Here is a 17,655-nt window from a genome sequence, read left to right as displayed (position 1 = left end):
ATCTTTGAGTCAAATAAATTAAATTAAAGGCCTTAGGCAAGAGCTCCGTACTTATTAAAATAAGAAAAACACACTACTTTAACACAGAATGAATCTTGACTAAAAGAAACTCATACAATTCTTCAGCAATAAGCTAATGGCTTCAAATAAGCTACATATTAACATAATTATTAGTCCAAATAATTAAAAGTAAGTTCGTATTTAGGTCATTCTTACTGAACTACAAGAAAATTCTTGTGAATTTTAAAAGCATTTTCTCTTTCAATGAAAAGGACAATGTACCCATCATTTTTACATCCAATCTTCTACAGGTATCAATCAAAATCTGCCTACAGATGCCTGGGGTGAAATGCTCTTCCTGCATCACTCCCTTTCTCTACTGCCTCATTTGTCTATGTTTCTTTTACACTTCATATTAGTCTACATAACAGGCAGAATCATAGAGAAGATTGACCTTATTAGACATGGGAAGGTGGTCAGAGAGAGACTAAGTAGTTAAACAACATAAAAGGAAGAAAAAACTATAAAAAAAACTACAATCACCAAAACACAAACCCAGAACATCCCTATGGGGCTCATTTCTGAGTTTTATGTCATAGGATAATACCAATTAAATGTGAACAATGGTCCTACCTATAATTTGGCAGGAAAAGGGGTTTAAAAATTCCTTAGAGAGCCAGGCTGGTGTGCTGTGTTTGACTGATGACCTATGAACTGGGAGGTAGCAGTTCAATTCCTGGCCTGAGTTGTGGGCTCAATCCCCAGTGGGGGGCCATGTGGGAGGCATCTGATCGGTGATTTTCTCTCATCAATGTTTCTGTCTCTCTCTCCCTCTCCCTTCCTCTCTGAAATCAATAAAATATATATTTTTTAAAAATACCTTAGACAGATCATTTATCTACTTTATAGTCAAACTAGTTACCACTACATCTGGGCCATTGTGCCTCAGAAAGTTCATGCTAGCTAAGATGAATAGACATGATTTAAGTTAGGCAATATATTTTTAATTTTTATTCCTAAATTTTAAATTAAGCCAAATACTTTTGACCTACATTTGTAATTGTGGAGAAGTGTGTTCTAAAATTTGTTTAAGCTGAGAGCAATATAAAACTCTTCTCCAGGCTATCTGAAATAAGAGAGAAGTGCTAGAGAAAAAAAGAAAAAAGAGAAATCCTATATAATAAAGAGGTAATATACAAATTGACCATCACTCCAACACACAAGATGGCCAGCAGGAGAGGGCAATTGGGAGGGACCAGGCCTGCAGGGGAGGGCAGTTGGGGGGGACCAGGCCTGCAGGAAAGGGCAATTGGGGGGGGAGCAGGCCAGCAGGGGAGGGCAGTTGGGAGTACCAGGCCTGCAGGGGAGGGCAGTTAGGGGCAACCAGGCCTTCAGGGGAGGGCAGTTAGGGGCGACAAGGCCGGCAGGGGAGGGCAGTTAGGGGCAATCGGGCCGGCAGGGGAGGGCAGTTAGGCATTGATCAGGCTGGCAGGGGAGTGTTTAGGAGGTGATTAGGCTGGCAGGCAGAAGCAGTTAGGGGCAATCAGGCAGGTGAGTGGTTGGGAGCCAACAGTCCTGAATTGTGAGAGGGATCCCAGATTGGAGAGGATGCAGGCTGGGCTGAGGGACACACACACACCCATGCACGAATTTCATGCACCAGGCCTCTAGTAAGTATATAAAGGAAAACCAGTGCGGTAAGAAAAAACTAGAACCATGGAGGAGAGCACAGATATCAAAGGAATTAAAAGACAGAAGCCTGAGGTTGCATTTCTACATAGAATTGAGCAATATTTTTATAGTACACTATTTTTGAGATGCCAAAAGTTAATTAAACCACAGCACCAACTATTGTCAAGATCTTGTCAAGCATTCTGATATGCATGCCCTAGCCAGTTTGGCTTGGTGGATAGAGCATCAGCCTGCGGACTGAAGGGTCCCAGGTTCAATTCCGGTCAAGGGCATGTACCTTGACTGCGGGCACATCCACAGTAGGCACAGTAGGGGGTGTGCAGGAGGCAGCTGATTGATGTTTCTCTCTCATAGATGTTTCTAACGCTCTCTCTCCCTCTCTGTAAAAAAAAAAAAAATCAATAAAATATATGTATTTTTAAAAACCATTCTGACATACAAAATATTTGCTTCATTTGTCCCACTACTAAATTTTATTATACTAATCAAATTAATAAAAATAACAGCATAATGCGAAACCTAATCTAATACACCAAATTCAATTATTAAATCACTAAATAAACACTAAGTACCTGTACAAAACACTAGAGACACAATGATATATGAAACAAACTTCCTGTTTTAAAAAACAATTATCAGGCAAATTAGCAAAAGAGAATTTTATACCAAGACCAGCTTTTCATTTTAAAAACTCATCTTCAATTATGATGCAGCTAATAATCATAATAATTAAACACCACAGGCACCATGCTGGATTTTTCTAATTGTTTTTAATCCTATAATGTTCTATTTCTGTTTTATAGATGAGGCAACTGATGTCAAGATATTAATAACTTGCCCAAATTTAAAACAGCCAACAAGTGGCAGGGCCTGGTTTTAAACAAAATATAAGTGGCTCCAAAGGCCATGCATGCACCATCCTTCAGATATATGTTCTAGTGATGCAAATGTTTTCTAATAACTTTTGAAGGGGTAATACTTAGAGCAGCAAGCACTGGTTCAGAAGAATATTATTTATTGTGAGGTGCAGTGAACTGGTGTTTCCTTTTCTCCACATCCTCACCAATACTTGTTTGTTGATTTTTTGATGATAGCCATTCTGACAGGTGTGAGGTGATATCTCATTGTCCTTTTAATTTGCATTTCTCTGATTAGTGACTTTGAACATATTTTCATATGTCTCTCGGCCATTTGTATGTCCTCTTTGAAGAAATGTCTATTCAGGTCAGGTCTTCTGCCCATTTTTTTAATTGGATTATTTTTGTTGAGTTGTATGAGTATATATTTTGGATATTAACCCCTTATCAGATGTATCATTGGCAAATATGTTCTCCCATACAGTGGGTTCCCTTTTCATTTTGATGGTGAGTTCTTTTGCTGTGCAGAAGCTTTTTATTTTGATGTAGTTCTATTTGCTTATTTTCTTAGTTTCCTTTGCCCTAGATGTATTGGCAAAAATTCCAATACTGCCTGTTTTCTCCTAAGATTTTTATGGTTTCGTGCCTTACATTTAAGTCTTTTATCCTTTTTGAGTTTATTCTTGTGTATGGTCTAAGTTGGTGGTCTAGTTTCATCTTTTTGCATGTGTATCTCCAGTTCTCCCAACACCATTTCTTGAAGAGACTGTCTTTACTCCGTTGTATGATCTTGCCTCCTTGGTCAAATATTGACCATAATGGTGTGGGTCAATTTCTGGGGTCTCTGTAACGATCCTTTGGTCTATATGCTATTCTTCTGCTAGTACCAGGTTGTTTTGCTGATAATGACTTTGTAGCATAGTTTGACATCCAACTTTGTTCTTCTTTCTCAAGATTATGCAGCTATTTGGGGTCTTTTATGGTTCCATATAAATTTTTGGAGTATTTTTTTTTTTTAGTTATGTGAAGTATGCCGTTGGTATTTAATAGGGATTGTGTTGAATTTATAGATTACTTTGGGTAGCATAGACATTTTAATGATATTAATTCTTCCAATCCATGAACATGATATACATTTCCATTCGTTTGTATCTTCCTCTATTTCTTTTTCAACGTCCTATAGTTTTCCTAATCCAGGTCTTTGACCTCCTTGGTTAAGTTTATTCCTAGGTATCTTTTTGTTGTTGTTGTTGCAATGTTAAATGGGATTTTTTTTTTTAAGTTTCTCTTGTGCTCAATTTAATTAACTCAAATTTTTCAATAGACATTTCAATTTTTCTAAATATTCTTTAAGTATAATTTCAGAGGACTTTAAAAAATACTTAAAATTTCCCAAACTATCACTTTCAACTTACCAAATTATAAATTCCTAACAGAAGTGCTTCAATGCAACCATTACTCTGTCTGTCTCGGCTAACTGTAAGCCGTAAATAAACCCACATCAATTCTGGCAAGAACTGCAGCGTGAACCTCTTCAGTCGAACTTCAGAGCTACGATAGAGCTCAAACAGCTGGTGGCACACAGGTTCCAGGAGCTAAAAGTAAAGTAAAGTGCATTCGTTACTTCCATTATTTTGGATATAACTGGATTTTTTTAAAAGCACATATACTTATATTTCTAAACTAAATTCTCAACATAATTCTTGCATATTTTGAATCAGTGCAACCAAAATCTTATTAATTTCTATGTAGAGAGATTACGTATTAAACTGGCCAATATACTAACTATAAGAAGTACTTGGTGGCCATATAATGTCAACATAACTTTTAATACACTATACTACTTAAATTAGTTCTTTAATCAATGTACCAACTTATATTTAACAAGTTTCCTTTTCTGTTCTTAACAACCCTTAGTATCCTCCATTTTTAAAAAGTTTCTATTGAAAGAAAATAATCTCAAATGATCTTGTTGAAAATTAAATATCAATTTAAGACTATGATTTAAATAAATTATATACCACTCAGTAGAGAAAGGGATTTTGCAATATGTAATATTTGGACATCCAAAATGCTAATATTTTAAATTAATGCTAGCTAATAAGAGACTGATAAATTCTACTAATTATATTTATTTGAAATGTTTTGAAAAGGAGGAAATTCTACAGAAATAGTTTTTCCAATGTTTAATTGGATAATTCTTCATAAGATATCACACAATATGACTTACAAGGAACTTCATGACCTTGAAAACTGAAGAAAATGATCGGTTTAAATAAATCTTCCCCTTTCTCCTAAGCATGTACTGACGATTTAGAATGTTTTCTTTGGAATATTTGGAGACTAAACAAAACTATGATCTTAAAATGCAGACAAACACTGACAGGAAACTATAATGTTTAAAATGTAACACTAGTTTAATCAAACATTCTAGAATAAAGCCACTTTTTTTCACAATGTAAATTAAAAGTCAACTTATCCTATTGTACACATAACATATTTAGATGAGTTAAACTTAGCTCTTAAGGAACAACTAAAGCTAAAAAAATTTATACACATACATCCTAGTTTAGTAACTACTAACCCCTTTATGTGAAATCACTATCATTGTATTCAAAATCTTAAAAAACATTCCAACTTTCTCCTTATACTGAAGTCTAGATCAAACAATTTGCCAAGGACATAGAGTTTAGTGGTGTAGGAAGATACTAGAATTCAGATCTTCCGACACCAGGTTGATGTTCCCATTATACCACATTTCTTATATTACAGCAAAGATGGAGTAGGAAGTGAGAGTTGTTTAATTACAAATAGTATATTCCATATAGTGCCAATAAGAAATATGCTTTTGAAAATAGTCCAATGCTGGCATCTTTATAAAATGCTGACAATAATATTCAGGTCTTTCGGGAAATTAAAGATTGTTGCTCTTATAAATTTATTACACACACACACACACACACTCACACACACACACACAAGGTTTTTATTTTTATAAGTTTATTTGAACCAAACTGATGACATATGCTGGGGAGCAAGATCTTAAATACTCCCTAAATATATATCTTTTAAATCTACTTTCCTCTTTAGTAAAATATCCTAAAATTACCTTCTCTAATTTTTTTTACCTTCTCTAAATGTTATTGTCCATGGAACAACATTATGATTTGTTTATTTTAGAAAGATCTTAACTTCCTTCCTCAGTAGCAAAAACTACATGTAGGAGACTATATTTTAATTAAGCATTACAAAGAAATACAGACTGAGGAAAATTATTATTCTGCCTTTTTTTAAAAGTCGGGGGAAGAGTGGCTGGAAATCCAGTAACTTTTAATCAGATACCAGTGCAAAATAAGACTGTTAAAAACTTGCCATTCCTGGAATTAAAGATTTGTTAAAAATCCTTAATTCCAAGCATATGTATTAGGCCACTGTGTTCTCAGTTTCTCAGTATTATACATGACTCTGACCTCCCCTAAATGAAACTATCACCCACAGCAAAAGGTGTTAAAGGTCATTTTCCTCTGGTTAAAAAATAAATAAATAAAGCTTAAGAATAACTGACACATTCCCCAAATTTAGCAAACAGTTTGATAAAATAATTACTAAGAGACATGCTCTCTGATGAACACACTGAGACAATCTGGCTGGAATAATGGACACTGAAGCCCAATTTAGGTTAAAGAGAATGTGAGGTGAGGAAAAGAGGTCAAATAGAAAGAAGTTATAGATAAGCAATACTTTATAAGGTTCATCTGTGAAAAGAGACAACGAAATGGGGTAGATAATAAAAAACAAATCAAATAAGGCTTTTAAAAAATAGAATATGATTATTTGCCATACTCTATTCATCAGGAAAGGGGGGAAAATCAATCATGGAGGAAAGAGAGGAGATAATTAAAGGAGCAGTCTTTGAGATGGCTAGGGAAGATGGGATGCAGGCCTAAGTGAAAGAGATGGCCTTTGATACACTAGGATACTTCACCTACTGAAGAGCAGAAAAGGCAGGAGAGGATGGGTAGAGCTGCTGGTATATTTGAATGGGAAAATAAAAGAGCTCCCAACTACTTTCTTATTCTTTTTTAATGACATAAAAAGCAAGCTGAAAATAAGGAGAAAGGAGGGTAAGAATATGAGAAAAGAAGTGTAAAATGAACAGTTAAACAGTGTACCAAAGAAGTAAGACTGTAAGAGATTTTTAGTTTTGCATTTAAAATACAGAAAGTTGGAGGTCTCCTTGAAGTGGAAGAACCGCTAGAGTGACTAAGGTATCTGGAAGGAGGGAAATGAGAAAAGTAAAGCAATATGTTGGTGTAGAGATTAATGTTCTATATATTAATGATTCTACAGAGCTTAATGTTCTGTTTTTCTTAAGTATGAACACAGAGTTAGAACCTTATGACCTGACAGGAGAAAAGAATGAACAGACCTGCTCTGTCAACTAGCTGATTATGCTGACTGCTGGGCCTTGACCTTGAATCTCTGAAGTTATAATTTTTCCATTTCTAGCCATGACAAGGTCTAACACATTAATTGTTTGAAGTATTACAATATAAAATAATATAAATAACTTTTTAAAATGTCATAGCTTCCACGTATAACTGAATCAAGGAAACTGATACTTTTTTTTTTAAATCCTCACCTGAGGATATGATTTTATCGATTTTAGAGAGAGAAAAGGAGAGGGATGGAGAGAGGGAGAGAGAGGGGGTGGATGTGGGGGGGAGAGAGGGGAAAGAGGGAAAGAGAGAGAGAGAGAGAGAGAGAGAAAGACAGAGAGGAGAGAGAGAGACATTGACCGGTTACCTCCCATCTGAGCCCCTACCAGGAATCAAACCCAAAACCTAAGCATGTGCCCTGACCAGGAACCAAGCCCGCCACCTATTTGGTATAGTGGACAGTGCTCTCACCAGGGAATGTGAGTCCCAATAAAAATGACAGCATTTTAGAATCTCATTTTGTACTTCACTATTCTTCCAATTAATATTTATTAAGTGTTCATTATGTAGATGATAATATATTAGATTCTATGAAGTAACAAATATAGAATATATGACTACTGCCCATGAAGAGCTTACAATCTAAAGAGAAAGCATAAAACAAATTTTAATAAGCAAAGCTTAAATGTTAAGACAGTGCAAAACAGAGGGTGGGGAATACACACATTCATTATTCAAACAGAATTTTGAAAACGCCTGACCAAGGATATGCATATATGTACATGACCACATCTGAAGTTATAAAACATTCATAAATACACAGCAAGAGAAAAAGAAGCAAATGAATCCTGTAATTGCTGCTACACAAGGTAACAGATGCAAGTCTAACTGAGAGCCAATCCAAGTTTAGGAGATAGGAAAGAAAGAGGTCAATAAGCAAGCTTTTAGTGACTGGACAAAACTGAAGATGCACTTTAAGTTAAGCTGCTGGTTAGGAGGTGATTACCTGAACTTCTTCAAACTCACTCCAGTACCCAGCAGAGGCTCTCGTGGAGGGTGTATCTGGGAAGATAAGAAGCTACTTTCCTGTGTGTTCCTTTCATTTTCACTTTAAAGCATACATGAGTCCAGTGGTGATAAAACTGTATGTCATAACTATTGTGTTAATGAAAAGATAATGTGTGTATTTTGCATAAATTAACAAATAGATTCAATAGCTGGATTTTTTTCCTTTTATGACAAACTGAATAAAAGAAAACTCTAATTTTAAGTTTATTAATCTTGACTAGGCTAAAATATGCTTTCTCTGATAATTTTCAAGCTAAATTACTAGCAGTATCATTTTATGTTACCAGTCTAAGTTCATTGATTAGGGTATTTATACATAGTTCTATATTGTCAATAAAATAACTGCGAAGAATACTTAAAATAAAATAAATAAATTTCAATCAGTGTATGGTTAAAATTTGGCTTCCAGAAAAGGAAATATTCCAGAAAAGGAAACAAAGGAAAGTTTCGAATTAAACAAATAATCTACTAAAACGATGGTCACTCAGATGAAGAATCAAAATATACTGTCCTCAGCAGGAACCAACTTGATCAAAACATTTAAAAATATGGAGAGAGAGAGCATGAGGAAAGCCAAAGCAACTATCAGAATGAAAAATAGCAGAAAACGTTTTACAGTCCCTTAAGAAGAATTAAAAATAAAAGAGTAGGGAAAACTATAAAACTTAAATATATGTGCTTTAGTACACATATTTCATTTTATTATGTTGAAATTATTTTTCTTATAAACTCTCCTACCTCATTATTTGAATCTTGAATAACTTTGTAGAGGGCTGGTACCAATGTTTTTTTCCGGTGTAAAGTTGCTGCATAATTGGTGATCTGAGTGTCAGGTAATGCCTAAAAAATAAAAAAAAATTAAAGGAAAACAAAAGTGAACTTAAGATTTGGGAAATCAGAAACTTTATTTTAAAGTTCCTCTTGAAAATATTTACAAGAGTCAATTAAGAAAAAAAATTAAGCCTTGGCCAGTTTGGCTCAATGGATAGAGTGTCGGTCTGAGGACTGAAGGGTCCTGGGTTCATTTCTGGTCAAGGGCACATGCGGGAGGCAGCTGATCCATGATTTCCTCTATGTTTTTCTCTCTCAATTCCTCTCTGAAATCAATAAAAATACATTTTTAAAAAATTAATATAAGAAATAACCATGAATGTTAATAAAACAAATAGTTATAGTATACAGGGTGAGGCAAAAGAAGGTTTACAGTTGTGAGTACTCGAAACACAGTTTATTCTTATATTATTATTAATTAACTAGAGGCCTGGTGCACGAAATTCATGCACTGGCGGGGCGGGGAGGTATCCCTCAGGCCAGCCTGCACCCTCTCCAATCTGGCTCCCAACTGCTCGCCAGCCTACCTTCCTGATTGCCCCTAACTGCTTCTGCCTGCCAGCCTGATCACCCCCTAACCACTCCCCTGCCAGCCTGATTGATGCCTAACTGCTCCCATGCCAGCATGTTTGCCCCTAACTGACCTCCCCTTTAGGCCTGGTCACCCCTAACTGCCCTCCCCTGCAGGCCTGGGTCCCACCCAACTGCCCTTCCCTGCAGGCCCGGTCACCCCCAACTTCCCTCCTCTGCTGGCCTGGTCACCCCTAATTGTCCTCCCCTGCAGGCTTGATTGCCCCCAACTGCCCTCCCTTGCAGGCCTGGTCCCTCCCAACTGCCCTCCCCTGCTGGCAATCTTGTGGTGGCCATCTTGTGTCCACATGGGGGCAGGATCTTTGACCACATGGGGGCAGCCATCTTGTGTGTTGGAGTGATGGTCAATCTGCTTATTACTCTTTTATTAGATAGGATAGAGGCCTGGTGCAGGGGTGGGGGCCAGCTGGTTTGGTCTGAAGGGTATCCCGGATCAGGGTGGGGGTTCCCTTGGGGTGTGCGGCGGCCTGGGTGAAGGGCCTGTGGTGGTTTGCAGGCCGGCCACGCCCCCTGGCGACCCAAGCAGAGGCCCAATTCCTAATATCTGGAATTCATTTACCTTCTACAATTGAAACTTTGTAGCCTAGAGCGGAGGCCTAGGCCAGCCAGGGCTGCAGAAGCTTTGCTTCCTCCATTGCCGGGGGAAACCCAAGCCTCTCGCTCTTTCCAGCTCAGTGGCTGCTGCGATTTCTGTTTGGATTTGTTTACCTTCTATAATTGAAACTTTGTAGCCTTGAGTGGAGGCTTAGGCCTGCAACAGCCCGTGGAAAGCTTGGATTCCTTTATTACCAGGGAAACCCAAGCCTCCCTCCTGCTCTCTGTGGCTGTAGCCATCTTGGTTGGGTTTATTTGCATATTTGCTCCTGATTGGCTGGTGGGTGTGGCTTGTGGGTGTAGCGGAGTTAGGGTCAATTTGCATATTACTCTTTTATTAGGTAGGATTATTGTATTATTTATTTTCATTACAATTGTAAAACTACTTTTGCCCCACCCTATATAATTCTAATCATTAAACCATAAAAGTGATTAGAAATCACATATTATAACCATGATTTGCTGAAATGGGTCATCTTAAACTAGTCTAAAAAAGTAGTTAAGGATATATTTTAATATGTTTTTATTGATTGTTTAGAGAGAAAGGAAGGGAGGGAAGTAGAGAAATAGAAACATCTTTTTGGCTTCCTCCTGCACGCCCCTTACTGGAGATCGAGCTTGCAACTTAGACATGTGCCATGACCGGGAATCAAACCAGTGAACTCTTGGTTCCTGAGCCATACCGGCCAGGCAGTTTAGATATATTTTAATTGTTGCATTTTGTGTTTATAAAACACTTATTTCCATAATGTTAGTAATTATAGTTTTCACTCAAATCAATGAATGATTTTAAATTACAGGAAATAAAATGTAAGGCAAAAATCCTATTTCTATTCCTTATTAAAAATTGGAGGTTTCCCCTCTTTGAGTGGAATATTTTAAAATTTATATATCCCCTCATCAATCTAACAAACTATTTTCATTTTTACATATTATCTTCTAGCCATTATTCACATCAGTGCCTTTTTAGAGAGTTGCAATTACAGAAATGTTATTTCAAATTTTGCCATTTTCACTTCATATCATAATATTTCAGTTTCTCCAAAGAACACATTTTTACTGTTTGAATTACTGACATATAGAATCACATGACACATTCTTATCCCTAATCCAATTTACCTTGAATTCTGATAACCATTCTTCCACAACACCACGTTCAGATCCCAGCATCTTCTTCTACCTTCTGTTACTCTTATCTCTGAAAGAAAAAAAGCACTGAATTGAGGATAGCATTACTACTTACAGAAACTACCAAAAGTAAATAATGAGTGTCTTTCACTAAAGGAGAAATTCATCTAGTATATATCCTATATAATAATAGACAAATATGCAAATTGACCATACCTCCGACACACCCACAAGCCACGCCCACAAGCCACGCCCACCATCCAATCAGAGCGAGCATGCAAATTAACCCAAACCAAGATGGCTACAGCCACAGAGAGCAAGGTTTCCTAGGTAACAGAGGAAGCCAAGCTTTCTGCCAGCCGTTGCAGGCCTAAGCCTCCACTCAAGCTACAAAGTTTCAATTATAGAAGGTAAACAAATTCAAACAAATGGCGGCAGAATGGAGCTTGAGAGAGCAGGCCAGGGTTGCCGCCGGCAACAGAGGAAGCAAAGCTTTCCACACACCCTGGCCGGGCCCACCTGCTTAAGGCAACAAAGTTTCAATTATAACCCCAACACAAATGGCTTCGGGCCTCGGAGGGAGCCCCAGGCTTAGCTCTGCTCCAGGCTACAAAGTTTCAATTGTAGAAGGAAAATAAATTCCAGATACCAGGGCCTCTGCTTAGGTTGCCAGGGGGCGTGGCCGGCCTGCAAACCACCACAGGCCCCTCGCTCAGGCCGTCCCATGCCCCAAGGGTACCCCACCCTGATCCGGGACACCCTTCAGGGCAAACCAGCTGGCCCCCACCCCTGTACCAGGCCTCTATCCTATCTAATAAAAGAGTAATATGCAGATTGATCATCACTGCAACACACAATATAGCTGCCCCCATGTGGTCAAAGATCCTGCCCCCATGTGGACACAGGATCGTCACCACAGCAGCAGGAGAGGGCAGTTGGGAGGCACCTGGCCTGCAAGGGAGGGCAGTTGAGAGGGACCAAGCCTGCAAGGGAGGGCAGTTGGAGGTGATCAACCCTGCAGGAGAGGGCAGTTAGGGGTGACCAGGCCGGCAGAGGAGGGAAGTTGGGGGCAAACAGGCTGGCAGCAGAGTGATTAGGGGGTGATCAGGCTGGCAGGCAGAAGCAGTTAGGGGCAATCAGGAAGGCAGGCAGGCAAGCAGTTTGGAGCCAGCAGTCCTGGATTGTGAGAGGCAGGCAGAATCGGTTAGGGGCAATCAGGAAGGCAGGCAGGCAAGCAGTTGGGAGCCAGCAGTCCTGGATTGTGAAAGGGATGTCCGGCTGCCCGTTTAGGCCCGATCCCAGGGATCGGGCCTAAACGGGCAGCCGGACATCCCTTGAGGGGTCCCAGATTGGAGAGGGTACAGGCTGGGCTGAAGGACAATCCCCCTCCGTGCACGAATTTCGTGCACCGGGCCTCTAGTTTTAGATAAGAAGGCTTAGTTTTAGAACAGAACTCAAACTAAAATTTTTTAAAGAAAGAAGTTTTATTTCTTTTAAATATATTTTTATTGCTTTCAGAGAGGATGGGAAAGGAAGAGATAGAAACATCAATGAGATAGAGAATTATTGATCGGGTGCCTCCTGCACACCCCCTACTGGGGATCGAGCCTGAAACCCAGGAATTGAACTGTGACCACCTGGTTCATAAGTCAATGCTCAAGCTACACCAGCCAGGCTGTCTTTTTTTAAAGATTAAATAAGTTAACACATCAGTGAGCAAAGACTAACTATGATAACTGCTCTTAAGGGCTTCTGGTGGACCAAATTTATTAGATAAACAAAGCTACACAAGTATTAGGACAACATATGAGATAGTAAAAAATGAGTTTTGCTATGGCAAATTTTCAAGCTGTTTAGATTAAGACTGAAACTTAAGCACTTAAAATGTGCTGTTATTGTAAATACCAAGTTCCCTAAGGAAAAACCTAGAGCTATACTATCCAATACAGTAGCCACTAGCTACCAGTGGCTAATAATAACATAAAATAAAATTTAAAGATTCAATTCCTTAGTTGCACTAGCTATATTTAAGTATTTAGTAGCTAAATGTGGCTTGTGTCTCCCATATTGGACAGCACAGATATAGAATACAGACATCATCATAGAAATTCTTTTGGACAGCACTGATCTAAATGTAGTTAAATAACAGTTATGCTAAGAAAATTTGATAAGTTAGTAACTGTAAAGGTTAGACAACAAAAAAGTTAAGAGAAACAACTATTAAACAGAAAACACTTTTAAAAGTAAATTTCAAAGACATTAAGATGTGATTCTTTCAAGTCTCCTAGGTAAAATTGCCTAATAAATAGAAGCTATCCACCAAGGATTACCAAAAAGTCTAATATGTCTAACTGTATGGGAAATTCACTCTTTATCCTTCAAAAAGTTAAATTCCATAATTTTTACCTCTGTTCTAAGATCAGTTTTCTAAAGGAGGAGGTGGCACAGGAATGCGGCAGAGTTCAAGTGTGGAATTCATTTGTTGAGACTTAAATATTTTCCAACCCTATAAAAAAATGAAAATAGAAAACTGTAAAATATTGAGACATATTCTCAAGAATGTAATACAAAGAAGTAAGAACAATTTTGGTAAGACAGTTATAATATAGTTTATCTAATTTAAGAACTAGAGACTCAAAAATTTCTATAATAACTAACATATACTTGTGTACCATTACCAAACCTAATTTCAAAAAAATTAGAAAGGAAGTCCAAGTTTTAGTTGCAAATATTAATTATCAGCAAGACCTTGAGTAGGTTATTTAAATTTTCTGGAGCTGGAGTCTCACTTGAATAATCTATAAAATTAAGATTTCCATACAATAATTCTATTAATCCAATAGTACAGTGATATCATACACACATACACACACATGCAAACAATCATTAAAATTTTATTATGAAGTATAAAACCAAGCTTAAATAATAAGCATCAATGACTATAAAATCATTTTTGGATCAGTTTCACAGAACCAAAAATTTTATCATTTTAAAAAAGAACACAGAAAATGCTATTACTTGAATTTTTGTAACAAAAACATGTTAAAGGTTTTTGATCAGAGAAAATCATTTTCAAATTGCTAAAATTATACTTTTCTCACAAATTGATAAATCTTTTCATATAGTTGCTTATCACATTATGTTCTATCTCTTTTAACTCAAAACTGTATTACCATTTTAAATCTAAAACATCAAAAGGAAGTTAACATTTTAAAATGTTAACAATATGTTATTTTAAATACAAAAAATACATCAATAAATATCTCTTGAAATTTAATAACATTATCATTATAATTCAATGTTTTTCAAACTACAGATGTGTCAAGACCTCTCTACTCCAACCACAACAGCTGACTTTATCTCTTATATGAGATTTTTAAAAATATATTTTATGGATTTTTTACAGAGAGGAAGGGAGAGGGATAGAGTTAGAAACATCGATGAGAGAGAAACATCGATCAGCTGCCTCCTGCACACCCCCTACTGGGGATGTGCCCATAACCAAGGTACATACCCTTGACCGGAATCGAACCTGGGACCCTTTAGTCTGCAGGCCCACGCTCTATCCACTGAGCCAAACCGGTTAGGGCTCTTATATGAGATTTTTACTTCATGAGACGTTCAGCAGTGAGGGACAGTCTTGAAAAGGACTACGAATATCTCCAGAAAGATATACAAGGAACTCGTACCTAGTGCCCCTTTGGGAAGGAGCAGTTCCTGTCAAGGACACTCGATTTTTTAGTATCTTGGGAATTACGAGCCCCGGCCACTGCCAGACTTGGAAGCAGTGCAGCAGACTGGGGCCTCCGTAGAGGTGGGTCTCTGACAATCTTTCAGGGCTAAGGATACAGATACTAACTAGGCTCTCAATTTAAAAAGACAAAGCAAGAAAATCCAACATGGCAAATGATAGGAAAATTGAGTTTTATTAAACTTTAACACAGCTTTAAAACACCTCAATCCCTGATTAATTGGAGGTAATTAGCCCCTTCACACATTTGAGCCACAGAAAGAAATGAGAACCCTATCTGGAAGGTAACGTTGTCTCTGAATCTTTCATACCAAAAGTCTGGCACACAATATCCATAGTGACAAAAATATAACCAAAAATTAAGAGAAAATAAGACAAAAACGGCATACACATTCCTCTGAAGTGAAATGGGCTATTTTCCAAGATAGACCATATGTAGGCTACAAATCAACACTCAACAGATTTAAGAAGATAGGTATTATACAGAGTATCTTCCATGACGACAATGGGATGAAGATAGAAACCAAAAGAAGGAAAACTGGGAAAATTCGCAAGGTTGTGGAAATTAAACAACACACAAGGGAAATTATAAAATACTTAAGAACCAAACAATAATAAAGACACAATGTTCCAAACCTATGGGATGCTGTGAAAGTGGTGTTAAGGAGGAAATGTATAGCTATAAATGCTTACATTAAAAAACAAGAAAACTCAAATCAACAACCTAACTTTACAACTTAAGGAACTAGAAAAAGAATAAACTAAACCCAAGGCTAGCAGAAGGATGAAAATAATAAAGATTAGAACACAGATAAATGAAATAGAGAATAGGAAACAATAGAAAAAATTTTAAAACCCAAAACTAGTTCTTTAAGAAGAAAAAACACAAATTCCTAAAATCAGAAATGAAAGAGGGGACATTACTACTGATTCTACATAAATAGAAAGGGTTATAAAGAGAGTATTGTGAACAATTGTACACCAACTAATTAGATAATCAAATTCCTAGAAACACAAACTTACCAAGATTAAATCAGGAAAAAAATAGAAAATCTGCATCCCAATAATATCAATAAAATAAAATAAAAGTAGCCCAGCTGGTATGGCTCAGTGGGTGAGCATCATTCTATGAACCAAGAGGACATGATTCGATTCCCGGTCAGGGCACATGCCTGGGTTTCAGGCTCAATCCCCCCCAATAGGGGGAATTCAGGAGGCAGCCAATCGATGATGTTCTTCTCTCATCAATGTTTCTATCTCTCTATCCCTCTCCTTTCCTCTCTCTCTAAAAATCATTAAAAATATATTTTTTAAAAAACTCAAATTTTTTAAATCTATGGTTCATTAGATTAGATGTGCTTTCCCTTAACTTTTTCTTTAAAATGTCTCAACAAGGAAATCTTATTAAAAGAGAACTCGGCCAGGTGGATGAACCCATGCAATGATTGGTGCAGAGTGGACTGAAGGCAAAAGGAAGTGCTTTTTCCAGAGAAGAATCCAGAATGGGAGACAACAGAAAGGGGGCTCAGGAAGCATGGGTAGGTTCAGTGGTAAATTTGATTCTAACATTTCTTGGAGTTCAGTGTTTTACAAATAGACCAAAATAACACTTTTGTAACTGATGCTTTGTCATTCAATAAATTGGTGCCATTTATCATATTTTATGACTAATTTTCTGGCAGTTATATTTCAAACCTAGAAAGAACTATCCTATATAATAAAAGCCTAATATGCAAATTGTCCCCTCAACCAGGAGTTCGACCGCTCGCTATGAGGTGCGCTGACCACCAGGGGGCAGTGTGGAACATAGCGGGTGTCCACAACACAGTACTGGCAGCAGGCGGCAGTGGAGGCTCTGCTGGCCCCAATGGGCCCTGATGAGCAGGTCCACAGTGGGATGGTGGAGCAGGTGAGCGGGCGGCACCAGGCCAAGGTGGGTGCGAGCAGGGCCCGATCGCCCCACCCATTGCCCTGCAGACTGCGACCAGCAGTAGCAGTGGAGGGCAGGGCTGCCATCTGGCTCCCAGGTGCTGAGGGAGTCAGGCGGGGGCCTGATGACTCAGACTGAGAGGGGTATGTGGGGGTCTGGGGGCCCAGGTGCTGCCCAGGGCCCAGAGGTCAGCTGGGACCTGCCTTTCCACGCCAGACGCTTGCACTTTAATCGCTGGCCAGGCCTACAGACCACACCCATGCACAAATTTCGTGCACCGGGCCTCTAGTAATTCTATAAATAATCCAAGTCACATATCTTAATATATTACATAATTCAGTTTTTACTCCTTTCTCCAAAATTAAAGCTGACTCATTTACTTTTTCTAGTACTTGTCTTGATGGCAAATAGATACCCAAACAGAAAGTCTAGAATTCATAAAGATGAACCAGGAATTTCCAAACAAGATCTGTGTCAAAATCAACACATTCACAATTCCAAGTTTTACTATATATTATTGAGTGAGTGTTTACACAAAAGCTAAATGCATATCATCTTTGTATCATAGCAATATTGTAAAAAGACCTTTAATCGAGAAAACTTCCAATTCTTATTTTCCAAGTGTAGTTTGATTCTAGAATTAGATAGCTTCCAGATACATTAAGAGAACAAGATATAAGTAAATATCTGTGCAAATTAACACAGGTCTGAATCATCAAAGAAATTACCTTGGTTTGTGGAAAGCAGCTAAGTGCCAAGTAAAAACTAATCCAA

The 17,655-nt window shown here is 37.8% G+C and overlaps 1 protein-coding gene across 9 annotated transcripts in view; it reads right to left on the bottom strand.

The window, feature by feature from the left end:
- HYCC2 (hyccin PI4KA lipid kinase complex subunit 2) overlaps nt 1–17,655 on the bottom strand; it is a 45,610-nt gene that overhangs the window by 24,288 nt on the left and 3,667 nt on the right. For 7 of the 9 annotated variants that reach the window (XR_008557553.1, XR_008557554.1, XM_028153122.2 and 4 more), the window contains 4 exons: nt 13,607–13,706; nt 11,192–11,270; nt 8,795–8,896; nt 3,965–4,144 (listed from right to left, as the gene is read on the bottom strand). Coding sequence is in view for 7 of the 9 variants with exons in the window: in XM_028153122.2 (XP_028008923.2) it covers nt 3,965–4,144; nt 8,795–8,896; nt 11,192–11,242 (333 nt within the window). In the remaining 2 variants the exon portion in view is untranslated. Of the gene's footprint in view, nt 1–3,964; nt 4,145–7,994; nt 8,051–8,794; nt 8,897–11,191; nt 11,271–13,606; nt 13,707–17,655 lie in introns of those variants that run through there. The other 2 variants (XM_054723547.1, XM_054723548.1) reach the window with 2 other exon arrangements.

The sequence above is a fragment of the Eptesicus fuscus genome, chromosome 11 (assembly GCF_027574615.1).
Source record: "Eptesicus fuscus isolate TK198812 chromosome 11, DD_ASM_mEF_20220401, whole genome shotgun sequence".
NCBI classification, from domain to species: Eukaryota; Metazoa; Chordata; class Mammalia; order Chiroptera; family Vespertilionidae; genus Eptesicus; species Eptesicus fuscus.
Note: the sequence above shows the minus strand (reverse complement) of the source record. Positions and strands in the feature narration are given on the sequence as shown.